Consider the following 23,013-nt stretch of genomic DNA (forward strand, 5'->3'; position numbering starts at 1 on the left):
TTATCAAGTAATAAAAGAATAACAGGCAGGTATCAGCTGGCTAAATAGTCAGGCTATCTGCTGTGGGAGCCAGCCTGCATTCAGCTGCTTAATAGACCTGCAGTTTTTGCCAAAGTAAAAATGGTGGGTGGTGAAAGCTTTAGCTTTCCACGTTGTAAAATATTACCTCGCAGCGTAATGTGTCGTTCTTATAAGCAAAAGTGTATCCTTGTTTCAGCAAGCTGACCGGCAGTGCCCAGCAGGCGGGGGGGAGGCAGCGCTGTGGGATTCTGTGTTTCATACAACCAGAGAAAACCTTTCCTACAGCTTCTAAGGCATGTGATAAACAGCAGGAACCATACAGGGGGAGATTTTTCAAAACCTGACAGTACATTGATACAGGAAACTAGGCCATAGGCGGTCTCTGTGTGGTTTCCTGACTTCATGCTCACTAGCATTGCCTAATGTGTTCATCTTGTAACTCATTTTACATTAATTGGTTTTTAAATTTCTTCTGGAAATGTTTGAAGAATTTTTTTTTTAAGATAGCTGCTGCACGCTGTAATGATGCTGTTCACCTAATAAACAAGGTTGTTCTCAACAGATTCACCACTTGTCGCCATGTTTCTTACTGCATGCTTGACCTGTTTCGTTACTCCAATGACGCCGCAACAGAAATGCATTACCACAGGATTACACAAACCTTTTCTGAAATATTTACTCACATTATGTATGTGATTCAATATAAATAAAAACCTTCCGGAAGGCATTTGTCGTGTTTTATTCATTCTACCCATCCTTGGCGTGTTTTTTTTCATCTCTGGAGAGCCGTTGTGTCTTTCTCTTACTGTCTCTGTTCAGCCTGTCACAGCTTGCGGTTCTTTGTGTGGTATCTTTTGTGGTCGTTTTGATTCGGAGACGAGACGAGGCGCTCAAAGCTGAGCGGGGCGATAAGCATCTCCGTGAACATGGCTGTCTCCTCTGTCTCCAGTGCACAGGAAAAGGGGCTGCACACCCCCCCCCCCCCCTCCGGGACCCGCACAACCACCAGCTCAGCCGAGCCTTTGCATTCCCCCGTCGCACAGGTGTGAAAGTGTATGTGACCGAGGACTGTCACTAGATTTGTGTGTGTGTGTGGGTAAGGTTGTGAGTCAGAATTAAACACATTTTGCTGTAAAAATGACCTGGAACGCTGCACCTCCAGCAAAGCTTATCCCCATAAATCGGGTATCGCTAAAACAGAAACCGAATATGATGCAAGTTTAAGCATCAAAACTAGATGAAACCAAACCCTGTCACTCACCTACTCAACTTCCGCTGAACACAATATTGACAATGGAAGTACTACACCCACTTCCAAACCTCTCCAAACGCATACACACAACACTTTTTTTTCTTTTCTTCTTTTTTTTGAAGCAGAGGACTTGTAATAATCTCAAGGACCTGGACACGTCTTTGTCCCTGGTAGCCTGCGCTGCTTGACCTCTTATTCCCCCTCATATGGTCTTTAATGTTGTATAAAATGTTCAGAGCGGAGCTGACTGATGTAAGAAACTCTCACCACGCTGCGATTAGCTGCAAATGCACAACTTTACTACTTTCAAAAAAAAAAAAAACTGCAATCATAGATAAAAATAACACAGAATTTATTCTCTGAGTTTTATGTGCCAACATACAAGATTTTTGCAATAAACGTCACATTAACACAAATAAATACACAAGGGAGAAAAAAACTATGTAGAAAAAGAGCACCTTGGAACAACTACGCTAGAAGAAAACATTTTGCTGATTTTGTCTGAAAAACAATTTTAATCATAGCCAGAAATGCTACACGATCCCGATGGGGGGGGGGGGAAATCACGATAAAAAAATCCCGATAGCTCTTTGGTGCAAGGTGAAATGAGGGATAAACGATTATAAAATCTACAAACTAAGCAGTGACAGAAACATTCTGGGTGAACGGAAATCTGGGTTAAGGATTGAATACAGAGCATTTCTTAATATACATGACGATATGTTACAAAGCTGCGTCCTGCCTCGGGCTGCGGACATGTTCTCCGTCGCAAATAAGCTGCTTTTAGCAGAGAAGGTCTTCAGGGCGCCTCATGGCACTCAGTCTCCAAACGATGCAGTGCTTCAGTGAAGCGATCCAGCATCTGCAGCCAGAAGAACGAGTTTTGTTAGTTTCTAAATAAAGGTGAAGATGGTAAATTACATTGCATGCACAGGATACTCACTTAAGGTCCAATAAAAACGGAAAATGACCGGCTTTAGTTCATCAGCCTCTTCCTTAATGATGGAACACAAAGAGACGTATCAGTGCATTCAGTGCAATATAAAACATTTTAGATCACAAAAGAAACCAGAGCATTTTGCGTTTGGACTTACTTCACAAAGTGGTGGTGACATTTTTTGGGCAGTCCTGTCAAAAAACCAAAAAGACAGTCAAAAACAAGTTAAAGACAAAAGAAACATCTATTCTGATTCCTCAGACGTGTGCATTGGATGATTTCATGATGTAATATTTAGTTTCTCTTCTCCCCCCTGACTTCATAGAAACCTGCGCATTAAACACGAACGCTACTTACGGCTGAAGTAATACAGCGTGGCGAGAAGACACAGACCCAAGCTCGCAACAACTCCGACAAGCGGCCAAAGAACCAGAGAGTGACAGCCATCTGGAGCAAAAATACATCAAATTTAGGCATCGGTCTTCCTTTAACCTTGTAAACATAGTTGTAGTGTTGTATAAGCTGTCGTGATAGCTACGTGTTTTCCCAAAGGCTGTGACTACATTGTTTTCTTTTGCTTTGACAGGAGTCCAATCTGTCAGTGTAAAATAATTGCACCCTCTACGCAAAGAGTAATGATCCTAAATTCAGACAGTGGAAAGTGCTGAAAAGGGCGCGTACCCTGTGGGTGATTCCTCTGAGTGCAGGGACAGCGGGGTTTGGATTTAGACTTAGGCTTTGTGACTGGAGGTAGAGTTGGACGGGTCTCTGCCAAAAACAAACAAACAAGAACAACAACACAAGAACCATGTATACAAAGTTAGAAAAAGAGATCATTTTAAACGAATTTTTGCAGCAGATCCTTACAGATAATGACCTCCACATTTATTTTACACTGCAGGTAGAGATGGCTGCCCACGATGTCGTCTCCTGCTGCATAAACGTCTCATTTTAAAAGACTTTATGGCAGTCCTCCAACAGAGAGCTTGGCAGCTTTTCACCCCCCCCCCCGTCCCCCCCCCGTCCCACCATTTAGAGCGAGTGCTGCCCAGATAGATTTGGCTCATTTCACCTTGGTAGTCGCAGTTTTAACCATTTTAAACTTCTCAACATTGTGATAACTGTATGACATACAATAATTAAATGTTCAACTAAACTGTGTTAAGATAATTCAACTTTGGGTTCAATGCGCACGATGAACCCGGATAGTCACCGGTCTATTCAGCTTCTGAAAAAAAAACTTAATCAGTGGCAAAAACTTTATTATGACGATGCATCGGGAAACAACATCTGTTTCAGAAATGAAACAACTAAGTTGCAGTTTCATGCACTCCTAAAGCATCTTCTACGATGCTTGTACTAAACAAGTGTAGCCAAAACGACTCCTGGAAAAGCGAGCCTTCATCATGGTAAAGCCTATTCAGCTAATATTTATTCCAGTATATGAAGCACTCTGGGATTCTGAAATCACAGCCTGCACAGTGACGTTGCAAACAGGCTAAAGCTGCAATATTTTGACCAGCGCTACACGTCTTCCTCAGTGGACTGTTATGTTCTCTTGTGTTTCCCATTTTTAAGAGTGCGTAAGAGAGATTGAGATCTGTGCGACCTCATTTTTATATCGCCAGATTAAAAAAAAAAAAAAAGATGATGATGGATTTCTAAAGAAATGTTTTTCAACTTTGATCAGCTTCACAAAGCAAAGTGGGCCCACGCATTAAAAACACTTCTGCTAGATTTAGTTTAAAAGAAATGTTTGATCCACTTGTACTTCATGTTAGGAACAACTGCTCTAACTGGGTAGGATAGTTGTCTGGCAATCGGAAGGTTGTGGGTTTGACTCCAGCTTCCCCGTCTTAACGCCAGGTTGCCTACTGATCTGCGTATCGGTGATTGAATGTGAATGCAACTCTCTGAAAGTGGCCATAAAGTAGAGCGGATTGAGTGGTCAGAGGGACTAGAACAGCGCTATTTAAATTCAGTCCAGAGGCGGATTTTTTACAAACCGTTATTTTTTATCGGGGGTGTTTTTAAATGCTTTTTACACATCCTTACCAAAGGGGCCAATAAAATTGGAGGGTACAGAATTTTAATATTTTTTCTTAAACAATACTAAGAAGAATCTTAAAGACAGCTTTGTTTTTACTGCTATATTTCTTACACTCCGGCAGACTCTCCCTTGGCCATGGGGAGCACTTACTTATTTAAAAATAATTCCTCCTGTGGACGTTTGGGAAAAAATGTCATGTCCGAATAGACATGTCGCATCCAAAGACGGCATCTGAGGTATTCTACATGAAACCTACTGGCATTGTTTTGGGTTTGTGGTTCCAAGGAATCAACGTCTGGAGCAGAGCCCGAATCTGCGCTAACTTTCAGGGGAATAATGCTGCTTATGGATGTTTATAACATGTTTATTTCTCTCAGTAAGAGCAGTAAACGAGTGTTCCTGGGGGTAATTCCTCTGACTGCACTTGGTTGTAGGAGTCCAGCGCTGCTGAGAACGGAAGTAAAAACATTGTGTAAAATTCTGGTGGAAATAAAGCAGAGCACAAGTCTGTGGAATCTTCATTTTTCAGATTGTTTTTTTTATTTTTTAGCTCTAATTAATAAACTTTGGAGTGGCTGGAGAATAAGAGTCGAAGCTCAACTGCACAATTATTTCCGATCGTAATTTCCTTTGTCTTTTTGTTTTTATGTTTGAAAAGACCTCACCATCTGCCGCTAAATAAATGGCATTAAAAACATTCAAGACATGTATAACTAAACACTTGATACTAATTTAAAAGATACTAACCTCCTGGCCGTAAAACAGCCCCAGGATTAAACTTTTCTGTGGTCTTTGAGTTTTCATCTTTTCCCGTAAGGATACAAGAGTAAAACCCTGCGTCCTCTTTAGTCACGCTGATGATGCGCAGGGCAAAGCCGCTGCTCCTCTTGCTTAACTTGAAGCGAGCCTTGTGTGCCTCGTACGAAGGCCCATAGTTGACACGGTCAGCATTGTTGGATCTGGCTATGAACTCTACTTTGGCCTCATTGGGAACCGTTCGGAACCAGAAGGCAGAGTCACATTTGAATTTACCACAGTCACATTCAATAGTCTCATTGCTGTTGATCTCAGGGTAAACGACTTTGGCGAGTTCTTGTGGCACGATCTGGCTCGAACCTGGAGGGTAAAAACAAAGTTTGGGAACACGATAAAAGAAAGTCAAACACGGGCAACTCAAAAGTCTGGCTAGAGCTAGTTGGGGTCATCTCATTTTAATGAGAGAATAAATAATAATAATAAAGAAGCAGAAGTCAACGTAGATTCGTGAATTTCACCCTGAGGACTCCGTTTGCATCGTCCAACGTTTGTTGCTTGCAAAGCTTGGCGGGCGCTGCGAGAAATTTCCCAGGTATAAAAAAAAACGAAGACGCGCAGTAGTTACTATTAAAACATTTTTTTAAAAACCGAGGCGACAGTACAGAAACGCTGCAATCGCAACAACTGCGACAAAGATGGAAATGGCTGTGAACGAAAATGAATGTAGAATGTATGCAAGCGTTAAGCGAGGCCTCCATACGAAGAGTTGTTTAATCCTCTCTCACAATCCGCCATGAAGCGTCTTACTACTATGTCTGTGAGACTGTTTGTGCACGTGCTGCATAAATAAATATAAATGCAGCAACCACTGATATTATGAAATGTCGAAAGGTGAGCGGCGGACAGTGCGGGACGAGGAAGAGTTTGATAGAAAAGCACAATTCAAACAACTCAACAAGCATTTATCTACTAAATGCACAAATTCAAGAAAAAAAACATGAGCAACCTTAAGAATATTTTCAACCCACTGCAACAGAGCCAACAAATACTAATAGCTGCGGAGTGATCTGACTTCTATGCAGGCCTCCAGCCTTCTGTAGTCAACGCATCAATAGTTTATCACCCACAAAAACCGTGTACAACGTAAACGTAGCCGTACAGATTAAATTACCCTCGCTGCGTAAGAACATATACGTCTGAGCACTGCTGGTAATTTCTGTAATGTGGAGAGAAAAAAAAAGGTTGTAACTTTTAAACAGTTTGTTCAATTTTAAACTAGCTGGGTCCATTAAAACGCCGTCATAACACGTAGGTAGGAGAAGCTTGCGAAGTTAAACGAACATCAGTCTGAGCGGACGACAACATCCTAAATGGTGAACGTTTGTGAAGACGCGTCGCCTGCAGCACGGCGAGCCAGTAAAACTGCAGAGAAGAAGAAGAAAAAAAGGTCTCACCAAACGTCCAAAGCAAAGCGGTCAGGAGAAGCCAGACCCGCGGCGGTGGGCTCATTTTGTCAAGTCGCCAGTGTGTTCGAGAGTGTGTAAAAGAGGAGAGCTTTGAGGTGAAGGCAGTTTCTTTTTCCTGCTCTCTGCCTGTCAGTCAGAGAAGATGGGAGGAAACTGTGCTGACAGGCCCGTCTGTCTTTAAAGCTACATCCCCAGCTTGAGATTGGCCCAAACGCAGAGCAGACTTTCAGTAACAATGCAATTTTCACTTCCCTAAATATGGGCCTGGGGTCCAGAGTCTGATCTGGTACAGACAGTCTGGTTTATGCACGAGGTTTATTGCTGACAGACGATAAAAAACGAGTTGGGTTTGAAACAAAAACACGATGCTGATCAATTCACTGAAACTTTCTGGAGCCTTCGGCTTCGAGCAAGGAGCGTCTCGCCTCACCCAGATCATTACAAACAGATGGAGACGTGATAAGAGCTGCCATGAAACCACATATCAAACAATAAAAACAAACATGTATATTCCCGGAGCAGCAGCTTGCAGCGCTGTGGTCTGGACCCAGGTGTGTGACCTAGAGCCCTGCCTGCAGCTTTAGGAGCTCGGTGCACAGCGTGGAGGAGAGGGAACACCGACACGCCGAGCAGCGACAGCCGTCAGTCAGTGATCAACATATAAACTACCCTGTGTTACGTATATTTTTTTAATCTTTACTAGTGTCCAAACCCAGTAATTTATCCTATTTACTCCTGGCATCATGCAAAGCAAGCGCATATCCAACGGAGGTGGTATTTAGAGATAAACCTGAGCTTTTCGTCTCATCCGTGGAGCTTTAGAGCTCATTTTTAATTATGAAAAAAAATAATAATAATTTATGCAAAGATTATTCATTTTCTGGTGAACAAATGGCTGTAATCATGTTTGACAAAATATGTTTTTACATCACAAAGGGCCCATTTCTATTAAATCTGGTTTAAAAAAAACGCTCTCTCAGCGTTTTTTATTAGGACGCAAACTGCACCACAGCTTGTGTAAAAAAAAAAAAAAAAACGTGTTTCAAACATCAATCCGTTTGTATATAAGTCACCTGAATGTACATAAGTCATCCTAAATATCTGCTTTATTTCCTTTGTACTTTTATTTTTTGATACACTGTATATATGTAGACACACCTTATATGCCTCATGCAATTTTCCTCCTTTTGGCACCCTCTTTTGTTTATTAAGCCGATCTGTGAAAGGTGAAGTTCTCCACTGTGAGATCAATAAAGCCTATCTTATCTTATTTTATCTTTTTGTTTAGCTGATGAAAGCGGCTGTAAAAACCAAACTCATTTCAGGTAAAGGTTCATACTTCACCTCCGGATCAAAAAAACAGAACCTCGACTCAGAAACAGTCGAGCGGAGATGCCGCTAACTGCTGTTTCATCATCATCATCATCTGTTTTGGTTTTGGAATCTTTAACTTAAAAATATTAGTGGAGTTGAATTCCTTTATTTTCAAAACTCACGCGTTGCTCTGTGGCAACGTGTTCCAGCTACAGGATAAAGACGGTGAAAAGAGACGACGAATGTGCCGAGGGTGACGGATTCTCCATCTGACTTATAGCCTAAGTAAGAACAGGCTGTGTGGTTCAATTATTATTCATCTTATGATAGCTCAGTGGCCTAAAAGAAGAACATTGCTACATCATTTGTATCCCAATATGAAACACTGAGGTATTTCTGTACACAGCGCTGCCAGGATGGCATTTGTTCTTTAGACATATTAGCTACAGTAGACGCATGATTCTCCTTGTGACCAAGCTAAAGCAGCTTCCTCACGTCTTGTGCTGAAAAGTCTCGGTTTTCAGTCAAAACCTCACAGGTTCAAAGTTCACCACGTCCTTGTATTTAAAGGGGTGCAGTGTGACCCTTGGGTCCACGTCCCTGCTGTCCCTGGGAGGAAACGTCTTTCATAGATTGCTTGTAGAGCTCGTATTACCCCAAACCCCCCAAAAGGCCGCCTTTAATATTCAACCAGACGGCTCAGAACCAGTTTGCTTACAAACCCGATCAGTGAAAATTACAGCCAAGCACAGCTTCATCCTTAGAGACTTGAACTCTCATCATCTGCTGATCGATCATGAACAGCATAAATGCCCCTGAGCTCTTAATTTCCCTGAAACAGTTTGAGATTAATGAACGCTTTATTCTTTGAGTCTAAACGTCGATAAGGGGCATTTTGAATGCTTTATGACATCAAAACCTTAAGACTGCTAAAAACATCAAAACTACAATTTAAAGGATGGTCAAACCCGGGTTATTGAAATCTATATGTGGCCAATTTATCTATATCAGTATCTTTGTTGTCTATAAAAAATATTGTAAGTGGCAGCTCCGGCTCACTGTGAAGATTAGTCGCTTGGCGATGGGAGGATTGACATGTGGTTGGGGAAGCTGGCGTCAGACTAACAAAGTGTCCTTGGGCAAGGCATTGAACCCCCCAGGTTGCCTAGCGATCTTTGTTTTTGAGTACAGCTGGGTGAATGAATCTGTGTAAACGCAGCTTAGGAGTTCAATATCAGCAAGAAGCTAAATATGTTTAGTCAATTTGTCCTCCACAGTCAGGCCTACGTTAGTCCTAATCCAGGCAGATCTAGATTGGAAGTTACTTTCCTTCAACTCAGATTCAATTCTGAATTTTGAATAACTGAGACACGCATCACTCAAAAAAATAATCGAGCAATGTGTCAGTCTAGAAAAACGTATCTGCTTTCATTCACATTAAACTGAAGATATGCCATGTTCAAAATAAATTACACCCTTTTCAATAATCAACTGAATCTGTTTGGGATTTCCAGCAACCAAACTCTTGGCACTGCTGAGCAGCTTTTCGTACGTTTCAACTGGCATCTTTGGTGACTAAAACCAAGCCTGTGAGATTGGAAGACCACTTTGCCATCACCCTAATTTTCAGCTCCCTCCACAGTCTTCATCGGATTCAGTCTGGGTGGCTCTGAAATGTTATCAGCATTCAGTAGAAACATGTTGGGATATAAATGAAAGCGTATTTTATCAGCCAGGCGAATGAATAAGTTTGTGCTTAACTGTATGTAATAAAGCTTGTTTTTACAAAGCCCAAGAACTGATGGATGTTTGTAGCTGTTAATTAAGTTAGATATTGAAAAAGTTACTGAATTTTGGAGAGCAGACTATTTAGGGTTGTAGCTCAGTGGGATGATGGGGTGGGGGGGCAATAATGAAAGGCTAGCCCAGGGCAACGTTTCCCTTAGAACCGCCACTGCCTCTCACAAAGATCAGCCGTGTGAAACTTTGGATTTTCTAGTCTGTATTTTGGAGTCAAAAAGTATTACTTGGGTTAATTCTTATCTGATGTGTCAGCTAGTGATGATCGCACACTCAACACACATAAACCTGCTATTTTAAATCCCAAAGCGAACTAAAACTAAAGAACGATCATAGATTATGCGAAACTTTCTACCTTGGTTCTGAAAAAGCAAAACAAAGAGCAGATGCGCAGCAATGTTTATTTCCCAGTTCACAGGTTCCGGTTTCAGAGCTGCAGGTTGCAGCAAAACCAAAAAGCCAGCCCAGAAAGCCTGGACATCCCAGCTCAGGATTCAGAGGAGTTAAGAAAACAAAAAAAAAATTGGCTTCTAGGTTGAAAAGTGAAGCCTTTAGAAAATGTGCTCGCTGGATTCCGCACAACTAGAAAAGCAACAAAATGACGGGGCCGTGCCTTTGAGCTTGGCTTTGTTTTCCTTTTTGAAACCTCCTACACAACGATCAACAATAAAACAACTGAACATATTTCTGTAAGAATTTGCACAATGGACTCCTTTATGTTGGGGGGGTGGAAACACTTGAGACAGATGTACTGGACTAAAATACCGTTTCCACGTGTGTCTGACGGTGTAATACTCCAAGTACACAGCGCAGTCCAAAATTCAGAGTAACAGGACTGTCACCAGAACAAGAACTTCTGTCAGCAGACTGATAAGCGGCGCCGGGAAATGTTCTTCTCTGTGTGTCTAAAAGTTTAAGGGTACAGGGCGGCCTGGCGGGGGTCTTAAAAGTGAGAGGATGTGGGCATCTCGCAGCTCTACGGGGGTCGAACCTGCGAGCGAGGAAGAGCGCGAGACCACAGGATTCTTTGAAAACAGGAGATCTCAGGGGGCTTCAGAGGTGCGCCTCGCGCACCGTGGAGCTCTCAAAGCCTTTGTTGGTCTCCGTCGCTGCGCTTTGAGTAGAAGCCGACACCTCTGCGCCTCTAAATTCACTTTTCAGCTCCATGCAGCCCATTTCCACACAATTTCAGCACCCGCTAGTAACTCGCCTAATTTTATTCACGCCGTTTGGTGCGTTTGCACGGGTCGCTTTAAACAGTTCCCCCGTTCCCAGAGCGCAACAGAACTTTGAAGTGCGGAGTCAGAGTTTTTCTCTCAAGCAAAATGCGCTCTACCTTCAGTAACAAGCAAAGGCGCAGTGAGGCGGATTGGTGAAAATTCCTACCCTCAACTCATCGCTCTTTAACATCTTTGAAAAAAAAAAAAAAAAAAAGAGAGAAAGATCAACCAGAGACACAAACTTAAATACGGGTCAAAGCATCTCAATAAAGATTATCCTGAAAAAAAAAGGGAATTTGTTATCGGTGACTTATTCAGAACGTGAAACTCGCACATTATAGGGCCTAGCTCTTTAGTGGGCTGATATTTATCTTGGGGGAAATTTTGATATTCTGAGAAACTAAATGTTTGGTTTCCATCAGCTGCGAGTCATAACCATCCCGATTAACACAAATATAAGCCTTGAAATGCATCGCTCTGTGAGCCATTGGTCCACACGCCGCATCACCCTGGGAATTACAGACATAAAATACAACTCAAATGTATTTTATCACACCAATCCAACAGTGAAACTTGTATAAGTTCATCGCACTGTCCTAGTTCAAGTATTTATTTAATTTGGTCTACTTTTGAGAAAAACTAACATTTAAAGTGCTGCGTTAGACTAATAAATTGTAGATGTACCGGCCTTGTCACGTTTAAGGAAGGTCTGTAAACGCCCCCTGAAAGGAGGGTAGCATCCAAAAGGCCGTTCAGAGTGCTGTATCACATTTTGATGAAAGGTTGAGTGGAAGGAAAAGCTGTCGTAGGAAAAGGTGAAGCTTCAAGAGCTGTAGGAGTTTCACTTTTTAAACCAAATGACTGAAATGAATGAACGTTTCAATCCTACTCGACCCCAATGGGTTGGGTCAGTGCAACACAAACAGAAAACCCACAGGTTTTAGGTATTTTATGTTGTGCTCCCTGAACTCCCACCTGTGGATTTGCGCCATGCTGGACACCCAGGTTGTCTTGTGTGTGTGTTGTTGAAAAGAACAAAGCTTTGCTAACGCAGCTGTTTTCTAGCCCGCGGCAGCGTGAGCCGCCCTCATCTGAACCCGTCACATGCCGTTTTCAACACGCAGACGCCGAGGTTGGTGAAGAGTCGCTCTCATTTGAACCCTTGCACCTGTTTGACCCCAAACATCTAGCGTGCAAATTACATCCACGTCTGCGCGCTGCGGAGCGAGGAAAAGCCTCAGCACTCAAGGCTTCCCTTTGCCTTCGCGTGTTTTTTACGTGCCGTGGCTCAGGATCTCCTTGGATCCATGATGCAGTATCGTTTCGGGACACCTCCGGAACCCTCTCACCGTGCGTACTAGCCTTCTTTCACTCTTTGCTTCTCTGAGTGAGAGAAAAAAAAAAAAAAAGGCAGAGAAACTCAAAAGGAAAGAAATGACTAAGCTTTCAGTATCCATGGGCTTTTATTTCCTTCAGCGAGGCTCTGCCTGAAGCTCGACGTCGCCAGCCGGAGGTCACCGTCGGTGCTACAGTCTGTGCGCAGCAGCTGACAGCGTTATGACGGATCATTGAGCAAACGACGCCCGTCCAGAAAACTGACGGACAGCGCAGGGCTAGCCGGCTAGCGCCTGTTGCATCATCACATTTAGGCATCCAGTCATCTCATTTTTCCCCCTTTTTTTAAAAGTACTAATAATAATAAAAATAATAATAATACATAAAGTTAGATTGCGCCGTTTAATATTATTAATTCAAGCGTGATAAAGTGATATTTAGCAAAGGTGATCAAAGTAGAGTTTAAGTACTGATATGACTTTAGTGTTAAATCAACAACCCAGAATGGAGTCGTCCCACAGCTTCTCCTCCTCCGTCCTCGTGTCCACCCTGTCTATCGTTCTCTTCTTCTCTTTTCTGGCTCTGGCTGACCTACTGCTCCCGCGCTCCCTCCCTCCGTCCGTGCGTTTAAACGCCTGCGAGTGCAATCTGTCAGCCGCGCTTCGCTCTCCGTCCACCTCAAAGCTCTGACCTGCTTTGTCTCGTCGCGTCCGCTTCTTCCCCCGGCTCTCCCCCCACCTCCCCGTCCTCTGTCTCTTCCTCCTCCTTCCCTCTGTGTCAGACGCCTCCTCTCCTCCTCTGCGTCGTCTCGTTTTCCTCTTTTCCACGTTCCCGTGCTCGTCGCGTTCGTCGCCGTCGCTGGCGTCGGAGCTCCGGGACGAGCAGGCCGACGACGACGAGGCGGTACCAGCGGAGGAAGTAGAGAGTCTGCTTTGCTGCCCACCGCCTGTGGGCAGAGCGGTAAAGTGTGTGGGCCCCGGGAAGGGGAGGAGAGGAGGAGGAGGACAGGTGTAGGGCCAGCCAAAGGGAGGACAGAATGGGACGGGGCAGAACGGAAACCACGGCGCTGGCGGAGGACGGGGAGTCTGAGAGACGTCGGGCATAAAAAGAGGCGCTGGAGTGAAGTCGCACTGGTTCAAGCCTTCGCGCTGCACCTCGTCTTCTCCCGCGTCGTCGTCCTGAGGGCTTTCTTCAGGGAGAGGCTGAGCGGTCTTGGGGGTGATTCCTCGGGCCTTTTGCACCTGGATGTAGTCGGCGAGCTCGTCTGCGAACGTGCCGTAGACCTTCGGCTGGGACTTAAAGACGTCTCTCAGCTTCCTCTCCCTGGTCAGCAGCAGAGAGAGACAAGAGTTGGGTTGATTTCCCGCACAAGTTTATCACGCCACCCGACATATACAAACAGGAGCTTGGAGCAGGTAGAATGCTTAGAAACCTGGTTAGAATATTCAGGCCCGGTGCTCAGACATCTGTGCGCTCGCATACAAATTCATCTCCTGCATGTTAGCTGGTGTCCAGAATTAGCCTGAATTAAATAAAACTCTCTTTGATTTTCTCTGTTTACTTCGTGCACAGTACCTTTTTGGGGATGTTATGCAAAAGTAGCAAAGAAACAGAGCAAAACTGTGACGTGCAAAGATTAGAAATAGTTTTCTATTTTTTTTTTTGCCAAATAAGTTCTGAAAAGTGTGGCATCCATGTGCATTCTGCTCCTCTGAGCCAACACTGGAGAGAATCAGCTGCAGGTTTTAGGGGGAGTTTCAGCTTTGCATTTTTTTTTTTTTTTTTTTTGCCCATCCTTCCTTGCAACTGGAGCTCAGTCATATTGAATGGACAACGTTCAGAAAAAAAAATAAAAAAAATAAAATTAATTAAAAATCAACCCCTCAGCTGCCATCACCATGTTTCTTTCACTGTGCAGACGGTGGATCATTAGTTTTCCTTTAATCCCAAATGTTTCTGGTGCCATGAACTCCCAACAACCCCATCCACCACCGTTACTCATGGTCCTGTGTGGCAGGTAATGTTTTGGCAAAGTTTTTTCTGGACAGACCTGGAACATGTTGCACGCTTTGATCGTAAAAATTAAGTGGTAACCTCAGAAACGATCGGATCGACCAGAAATTGTCAAGAGGGATTGCTGCAAAGTTAACATCTCAAAAGGCTGCAGGCCAGTGACTCCACTCAATCTGCTGGGCTTCCTTAGACAGAAAACTTTTTAACCAATAAACGGAACCTGACCGCACTGTTTAGTAAACAGAATAAAATCAGAATATTTGATTTTGAATCTATTTGATTGGATTGAGGTTTTTTTTTTTTTTTTGTAAAGTGCCTTCAGACAATATTTGTCGAGATTGATGCTAAACAAACGGCATCAAAAACAGCCTTGATCTCACCTGATCTGGTGTTTGTTCCCCTGCATGTGACCCTGGTACATCTCCACAGAGTCGAACGATACACCACAAACATCGCACATAAAAGGGTTTCCTGGAGACAAACAAGGCACAAAAACAATAAAAGCATAAATGATCAGCAGTTTGCTTACGAGCACAAAGGTTTTCTCTTTTTAGCATGTCATGCTAGCTGTTTTTCAACCTTTCTGCACATCTGTTCCGAGCTCTCTGAGGAGTTCCTGTCGGGCCGTTTTCCTCTGGTGTTTACGCCCGTTGTAGTGCTGCAAGGCCACCCCAGGACTGTTGAAGGAGGCACAACAAAGGCTGCAGTACTTGTCAGGATCTTTGAGATCAACCTCGTCGCTGGGGGAAGCTGAGGGATCTGGGATGCCGGGCGGAGGCGTCGGATCAGGACAAAGCTCCAGGTCATCCTCCTGAGACGAATTCTGCTCGGAGTTACAGGGATCCTGGGCGATACTTGGCAAATGATGCAATTCTGTGTCCTTCTCTGTGAATTCGTTGGGAAACGATCAAGTTCTGGTTAGTTTGGGACTGGGCTTCTGAAGAACTCTGAACAACACTCATCGGTTATGTTTAAAGGAAAGAAGATCAGCTTTCCTTTTTAGTAAAACAAAAAGCACTTGCCTGGGGAAGGGAGGCTTTGTTTCCGCAGGTTTTTGGCGTGGATTTTGCCCTCGTAGTGTGACTTTGCGACCACGGGCGAGTTAAACACCATGTTACACAGCTCACAGAAACGGTTCTTATCACGGGACGCGCTCTGTGGCAAAGACCCGACAGCCATGACACACACGGTAAAATCAAGACGGTAAAATCAAGACGCTAAACTAACGGCTGTGTAGGTTTTTTTATTTTCATGAATTATTTTTCCCTTTTTTGTGACGTTGGGACCACAAACTTGTATTTTGCTGGGATGTTGTGTGACAGTTCGGCAAAAGCAGCGCCTAATTGTGTAGTGATGGAATATAAAAATCTGACAAGTTTGGTGTTCATTTGTATCCTGGCCCCCCTTTACTCTGATCCCTAAATAAAATCCAGGACAACCAAATGCACTCGTTCTCTATCTACCGACAAACACAGAAGAGAAAACAGCCCACCTACGGATAAGCCAGGAGAGTCTTACTCAGAAAACAGCCCTCAAGAGGCCCGTGGAGGAGCTACAGTGATCCGCAGCTCAGGTGGAAGGATCTGGAGGCAGGTACAGTAGCAGCACGTTTCACACATTGTGGGAGAATGTAAAGAAGAACGAAAGCCTTAAGAGGTTCTGTTAACTTCTAAAAGGTCACGTAGGGCAGTGGTTCTCAACCCTGGTCCTCCATTACCCCTGTCCTGCATGTTTTAGGAGTCTCCTTGCCGTCACACGCCTGACCTATATGGACGAGTGATTGAGAGGCCTCTGCAGCCTTTGATGGCTGCTGAGGAGGTCGTGCAATCATTTGAACCAGGTGTGCAGCAGCAGAGACACGTCTAAAACATGCAGGGCAGGGGCATTGAGGACCACTGATGTAGGGGGCAAAACAAACATGGAAGATGGTGCTCTGCTCAGATGAGAATAGAAAAGCTAACACTGCACGCATCTTCCCCACCGTGAGACACGGCAGTGGCAGCATCATGAAGTGCAAGACGCTTTTCTTTAGCAGACATGGAAGCTGCTCAGTCGACGAGACGACGGACGGAGCTAAATCCAGGGCAAACAACAGATGTCCAAACGAATGGTCCAGTCAAAGTTCAGGCACAAATTCAGGTGACAATCTGTGTCAAAGCTTGACGTTTGCGGAGGCTCTCCGTCCGATATGACTGAGGCCGATCTGACTGGAGCTTTTTTCTTTTTCTTTTTTGGAGTAAAGGTCAAATGTTTCAATCTGGAGACGTGCAAAGGTGGTAGTGACATTAGTCCAAAGGACCTGCAGGAAACGGAGGTCCGACAAAGTTTTAGCCAGGGGGGGGGCAGAACCGCAAATGCACGCCACACTTCTCGGATTTTTATTTGTGAAAAAGCTTCAAAACCATGTATGTGTATATGTTTCTTCACAACTACGTAGTTTCTGTTGCTCTATCAAATGAAAGCCCAACAGAAAACACTGAAGCTTGTGGTTGTAACAGGACAAAACATGGGAAACTCCAGGAGCAATACCTATGCAGGCAAATGTATATGGAAACCACCTTAATGTTAATAATTCTTATTCTACTTCTACTGTACAGCAGTATAGCAGGTTTGATTCCCAAGTAAATAAAAAATATATTTTTAGAATTATTATATTTTAAAAATTGAAATAAGTACAGACCTGGCAACCTCTGGCCAGCTCCACTCTCACGGCGTTCAGGTACGTTTTGACCTGCTGAGCGTGTTTGTTCCCCTGCAGGTGGAGTACAGGCCAGGCATTATCACACAGTCTCCCCCCCATCAGCTGGCTCAGTGCGCTGATACCACACCAGACGGCACCGCTCACCTTATAATGGGCCAGCCGATTGGATTCAAACAACAGGTTAGAGGAGCAAACATGGCAGTAATACTCCGTGAGGAGACCCTCTAGTAGCTCCTCGTCACTCTTTTGTTCTGCATGACAAAACGGCATCAAATAAAATCACCCATAATAACAAAAAAAATAATAAAATAAAAAACAAATGCTTTGTTTATACAACACTTTTTCTAAAGTTAGTTACGGTTCCATTTTCTCTCTTTACTTGGTAAAAAAAACAGTTTAAGACCATTTTGTTTATGCAGTTACAACTCTAATTGTGATCTATTTTCTTACTAGAAGATTTTTAATATTACTTCCTAGAAGAGATGAAAACTGTTACTATTATTTTTTTTTAAAAAACTCAATATATTTATAAATTAAAAAGAACTCAAGGAGAGCTCAAACACAACCATCCTGAAATAACACTTATTTAGCGAGAACACTGGTACACATTTCATTTTATAGTCTCAATTGCTAAAAATGTGTACACAATTTAGATTTCATCTAGAATGGTAAACAGCGCAGTAAGGATGGGCCATGTGGACCTAAAATCTTTTCCCCATGCTTTGTGTGATTTATTGTGACGACAATAAAAGAGACATTAAAATATTTCCAGAAATCCATCAATCTTTTGACTGCAAATACAACCGTACATGCAGTCAGAACCTCAAACACAAGGTGTACTTATTAAGTAGTAGACCCTTCACTACAATCCGCTATATTAGGTAACGTGATTGTACTATTAACAAATTATTGCTATTGTCATAAGATGAATAATTCTTGTTTCCACTTCCACTCAATTAAAGAGTTAAATGTCAATTTATATCAAACCCTAAAACTTGGCCTGAACCACACGATGAACTTAGTGTTTCACAACCTATTCCCTCTGCTCTGGAATTGAAAATAGCATTTCTTTACAACTTCATTTAAACATAAGCATACACAAACAAAGACCCTGAAATAATCTTCAGCTCATTTGAAATATGAACTAAATGGTTTTAGTGTAAAAAAGAAAAAAAAAATGTGCTTGGTGTCACTTTTGCACTATTAATGTTTCTAAACCAAGAAAGGAATTTATTAGCATGTTTTTTTAAAAAGGAAACAAATTAAAGGAGCAATAAGCAATTTTTCACCACTGATGCTTGTGCACTGTCTGTAGACCAAAACAAGGGCTCAATCTGAATAATACTATATACTTATAAAGTGAGGACTCTTTAGCCAAAGCGGAAGTGTTTCAGCGGTCGCCATGATCGGTGCTGTCTGAATAGTGCAGTCAGTAAGGAAGGGGAAAGGAAAAGTAGTCTGCATGCTCATTCCCGCGGCTAGTTTTGCCGTAGCATCTCTTACCGGCGCTAAGAATGCTTAAAGTAATCCTTTGAGTGACGTGACGTATAAGCACAGCCCCCCTCACGGAAATTAATGAAAATGTCTGGAGGGAAGCGAGTGCGCACTTTGTAGTTCATTTTCAGAAGGCTGTAAGGCCGTATTTGACTTGCATCATCCATGTGTGTTTCCGTCACGTAATGACGTCGGAGTTAAAGGCTGTCCGAATTCAGCATAGCAGTCCAAAGCTCCTTTCCTATCCACGATAGAGTTCTTACTGTTGACCTCATAAAAGGTCAAGGAGCAGGAGCTAGAAGCTATTTTTTTTGTCTTTTATTATCAAAAATATCAAAAGAAAATCAAAGCTCAAATATTTACAGTAAAACAGCAAAAAATATAAATAATAAAACATTTTGCTAGAAGCTATTAAGGGTATTCGGATGAAGCCAAGACGTCAACCTCCCCCCATCACCACCACCCAGCTAGCTCCTATTCGCATATTTGCAATGGATAAATACACAGCATCACCTTTCAGAGAAACATGTCTAGTGAAGAAGTAACTGATAACTTTATGCCGTTAGCAAGAGATCAGTTTGAGCCGCTGGGCGTGCTCTCTACCATTTTGTGCCTGGCGGTGGCATTTTATGGGAAGGGGCTAAGCCCTGGGTAGCAGCTGTTCACGTGGACGTACATGCACAGGAACACAGTGTGTGGCATCATACCATAGACCATCTGAAAACATACCTTTAGTTCTTCAAAAAACTATTTTTTAGTTCTAAAATAATGAAATTTCACTTATTGCTCCTTAAAAAAAAAATCTTGGTTTTGTTCCTTGTCTTTTTTTGCACTTACCCAAAAGCTGTCATTTTAAACCGTTACAAGCTATCCTACGTCAAAACCAATTAAATACGTTTAGAATACCAATGCGCTGGTATGAAGGTGCAACAGGATAAATTAAAAAAAACATCAGAACCCACAGACTTTCTGCCATGTTGTTCCCACAGTTTGAGCCAACATGCCAGAGAGAGAGAGAGAGAGAGCTGGTGCAACCAGTGTTTTTAGCAGAGTAATGCTGCTACCCTCCCCCATCTGTTGCTAAACCACTTCATCTGGTGGTGCACAAGTCAGCTACTCTGAGTAGAATATGTCAGTACAACTGCTCACCTTTACAAAGTTAAGCTTTTCTTTAAGCAAAAAAGTGAGCAGACAGCCTGATCAACGTGCTTAAGTTATACCTTGGATTGGTGTTACTGTATAAAGAGCAAAACAGCTAAAAGGTACAATTTTCTCTGCAATTTGCATCTCTAGCAACCAGAAAATGGTGTTTATTTTGGTTTTAAAGCTTTGGGTCAATTCGAGGATAGCGTTCTCTTTTTCCTCCCCTAAGGGTTATTTCAAATCAGACAAAGCCCATTAATCAAATCTCAGAAGGATGCACTGATCTTGATCACAATATGCCCCCTGGGGCATTTACAATAGAGCCAGAGCGTTTGATTATGAAGTTTTTCATCTGTTCAGACCAGATCCAGTTTAGCATGTTCTGATCCTCCTGTCACCCAGCCACCTCCTGGCCTGTAATCCTCCACACTCACTGAAAACTGTCCTCAGTCTGCCCTTTGACGTCAAAGTTTTCCTCCTCACTGCAAAGCATTGGCTCACTAAATCAGCTGAAGGGAATCAGAAGACAGCATTAGCCGCTCATAAGTGTCCTTTAGATTTAAAGTGTGAATAAGCCGAGCCAAACAACCCATTTTCCCCCAGCATTCAAGCCCTTTGGTTCTGTTAGGTGTTCGTGCCCTGGTCGTAGAGCAGTCATTTAATTGGGCAACACATAAAAACGCAGCACCCCGTGTCTCGTCGTTAAAACGCTGAACACCTCACAGCTGACGTTAGCCTCTTTAGCTCGAAAGGCTAGCCCGGCTAGCCGAGGAAGCTAACGCTGGTTCGGACTTCGGAGAGTGAGTGCATAAAACGGCTAAATGTTTACAGTCCAGACACAACTCACCTTTAATCAGGGTACTATCAGTTTTACTGTTTATTACTGTTTCAGAATCTGTGACAGAAGCCGCATTAAGAGGACTAGAAATGTTAGTTTTAGCATCTGACTCAGCAGATAGCAGAGCACAGACGTTTGAGGCCTCCATCTTTTTCCCCAGTGGCTAGTCAGCACATGCGCAGTTGAAATATCCCACAGGAGACACGTGTGCTTCCGATTTTTATTTGATTATTTGTTTATTACTCTTACCTTCTAGGACCTGCCGTCCACATAGGTGGACATCACATTTTGGTTTGTCTAGACCACAATACCGAAGTTACCTCTTTAAGGGCACAATACAAAATGTTTGGAATCTTTGTTTTTGTTTTATTTTATAATTTATTCTGGACATAGCCTATGTAGATCTCCCTCCAGCCATTGCTGCCTTTCAAAAAGTCATATTGCTCAAAGTGGCACAATTATTTTTATTTTTTGCACTCAGAAAAAATGCTGCTATGTTTAGGCATTGAATAAAGACTTTTGAATATCATTACTCAATTGTGACTTCATTGTGATATATTGAATCCACATTGTTTCCTAGAAGCTATGTAAAAAGATACATTTTTATGTACACTTAACAGGTTCCAATCAACCCAAACAGCAAAGAGAAATTAAAAGTGCATGTCATACAAGAGTTCGGGTCTTAGGGGGTTAAAGTGAGAAATAAACACAAAACAAACTTTGCTAAGGATTAGTAGAGGACATTATTTATGGTTAATTTTGGCCACAGTTTTGGACTATACTTACCTATCTTTTTTTTTTTTTTGGAAAGATATTATAATAATTGCCTAGCTCACAATCAACAAATACTTAAATGGTTTACATTAATGCATCTTCATGTGTTAGAAAGACATTGAGAGTTAAATTCAGTTGAAAATCTGTGGTAAGGTGTGACAATATAGATCTTGACATGTATGCTCCTAATCTATTCCTACTGAGGCGGAGCATAAGAAGTTAAATCATGCAGCTAAATCACTTCAAATCCCCATAAAATGAAGTTTGGGGCTGTAATGTGAAACTGTAAAAAAGAGAAAGCGTCCACATAGGGTTGAATAAATAAGACTAGTAACTTTTCAAAGTCATGCAGGCAATAAATAAAAAGCTCCAAAACACTGGATTCTAAAACATTGCTCCAAATGCTGCCCTTGATCTGGCCACCATAACTAGCTAACCCTACTTAGAAAAGTGACCATTCAGGTAAAATAGGTGTGGCAGACTTATTTATTGTATTTGATATACATTTTATTTAAATAGTTTTTTTCTGAAATTACCCAGTTTTTTTCTGAAATTACCCATGTCCAAGTGTGAATATGTTATTTCTTTCCTTATATATTTGCTAGCCTGCTTCTAAAAATTCTACCCCTTTTCACTCAACACATATAATATATAAATATACTTTTGAAAGTTCTACCACATTAAAAATCAACACACAAACAGGTTAGTATCAAAATAGACACTTTATTTTGGGCTAACACAACTTCCACTTCGATTTGCCACACAGAAAAAACACTTTAGACAAAAAAAAAAAAAAAACAGAACAAAAAATAAAATAACAATACAGAATGACTGCAAGACAAAGACGTAGGAGAACACGGTCACTGTAGAGAAGCATACTAGAGATGAGAAGCTGTTACTTTCTCTTCTGGAGCTCTCTGGCCAACGCGTCCAACTGTAAAAATGAGTCATTTATCACATTTTTTGCTAATATTTCCCCTGAAATATATGAATGAATTACATTTTATCAATCAAAACACAATGGTGTCAGTCAAAAGCAAAGCTTATCTCTGGTTTCTCTCCGTTCACTTACAACAATGTTTCTCAGGGTACTCCTCCTCTGGGGTCTCAAGTAGCTGCATTCCCCCGCTTCACATAACTTAATTTCCTCTGACATCTGAAGAAAAATAACAATAAAACAGAGTGGTGGGGTCTGACCACGAGGAGAAAAAAAATAGGTAAACAGCTAAAACATTCTCCAGTAATGACTAAATGATTCAAACTGATAAAAGAATAAACATAAATTCAGACCTCTGATGCTCCAAAGGAGTCCAGCTCCCTTTTCCCCCCGGGATACCAGCCGTGGGACCAGTGCTGAGCGTAGCAGAGCTGAGCGCCAACACACACAAACAGCACAAGCAGCAAAACAAGCCGAGACATGATATTGACACCTAAAAGGAACAAAGGATAATTATTGTCTAAAGTTGGAGCTACTGAAAAAAAATTTTTTTTTTCATTATTTCCACTAATAACAAACTTCATGTTGTTGGGAAACAACCCCAAAATATGCTGTTTTAATGCTGTAATTCGGAATGTTTGGACCAACACGTATTTGCTGCAAACATGCTAAACAACTCTCTAGAGTAAATTTTATTTTTCCATATACTAGTTTAGTTCTCAGCCTCAATTTAGCAAACAATATCAGGCTTGAAAAAAGAAATCTTAAGTCAGACAACTTTGACTGAAAAAAAAAAAAAGGTTTCAGTTACAATAAATTGCAATAATCACCTTACCTTCAGCTCTCTCAACTTAAAGATGCAGATGTTTTGTAAGGATGCTGCTATAACTGCTTTGAGGGTCGGACCTGGCTCTCTTTAGTTCTCAGTATCCCAAGGTTTCACAGGTATTTTTTTTAATGTT

The 23,013-nt window shown here is 42.2% G+C and overlaps 2 protein-coding genes across 5 annotated transcripts; both read right to left on the reverse strand.

Moving 5' to 3' along the window:
• Nucleotides 1–1,601: 1,601 nt before the first annotated feature.
• On the reverse strand, nt 1,602–20,495 carry zmat1 (zinc finger matrin-type 1). Of its 4 annotated transcripts, none has more exons than XM_021320559.2 (13): nt 20,350–20,495; nt 17,010–17,116; nt 16,845–16,916; nt 15,187–15,319; nt 14,744–15,049; nt 14,545–14,635; nt 12,651–13,474; nt 5,008–5,376; nt 2,892–2,978; nt 2,568–2,657; nt 2,368–2,401; nt 2,217–2,268; nt 1,602–2,135 (listed from the first exon to the last, which is right to left on the reverse strand). In XM_021320559.2, exons 1-12 carry the CDS (start codon nt 20,486–20,488, stop codon nt 2,250–2,252), a joined length of 2,271 nt encoding a protein of 756 aa, XP_021176234.2. In that variant the 5' UTR covers nt 20,489–20,495; the 3' UTR covers nt 1,602–2,135; nt 2,217–2,249. The 4 variants fall into 4 exon arrangements, with proteins under 4 accessions (XP_021176234.2, XP_021176236.2, XP_036007745.1 ...); XM_021320561.2 differs by having other exon boundaries at nt 12,843–13,474; nt 20,350–20,488; XM_036151852.1 differs by lacking the exon at nt 5,008–5,376 and having other exon boundaries at nt 12,843–13,474; nt 20,350–20,488.
• A 1,322-nt stretch (nt 20,496–21,817) lies between these two features.
• Nucleotides 21,818–22,540, reverse strand: gnrh2 (gonadotropin-releasing hormone 2). The gene is made up of 3 exons (XM_021320576.2): nt 22,405–22,540; nt 22,187–22,270; nt 21,818–22,048 (listed from the first exon to the last, which is right to left on the reverse strand). Exons 1-3 carry the CDS (start codon nt 22,531–22,533, stop codon nt 22,010–22,012), a joined length of 252 nt encoding a protein of 83 aa, XP_021176251.1. The 5' UTR covers nt 22,534–22,540; the 3' UTR covers nt 21,818–22,009.
• Nucleotides 22,541–23,013: the final 473 nt, after the last annotated feature.

The sequence above is a fragment of the Fundulus heteroclitus genome, chromosome 20, assembly GCF_011125445.2.
Source record: "Fundulus heteroclitus isolate FHET01 chromosome 20, MU-UCD_Fhet_4.1, whole genome shotgun sequence".
Taxonomy (NCBI): Eukaryota; Metazoa; Chordata; class Actinopteri; order Cyprinodontiformes; family Fundulidae; genus Fundulus; species Fundulus heteroclitus.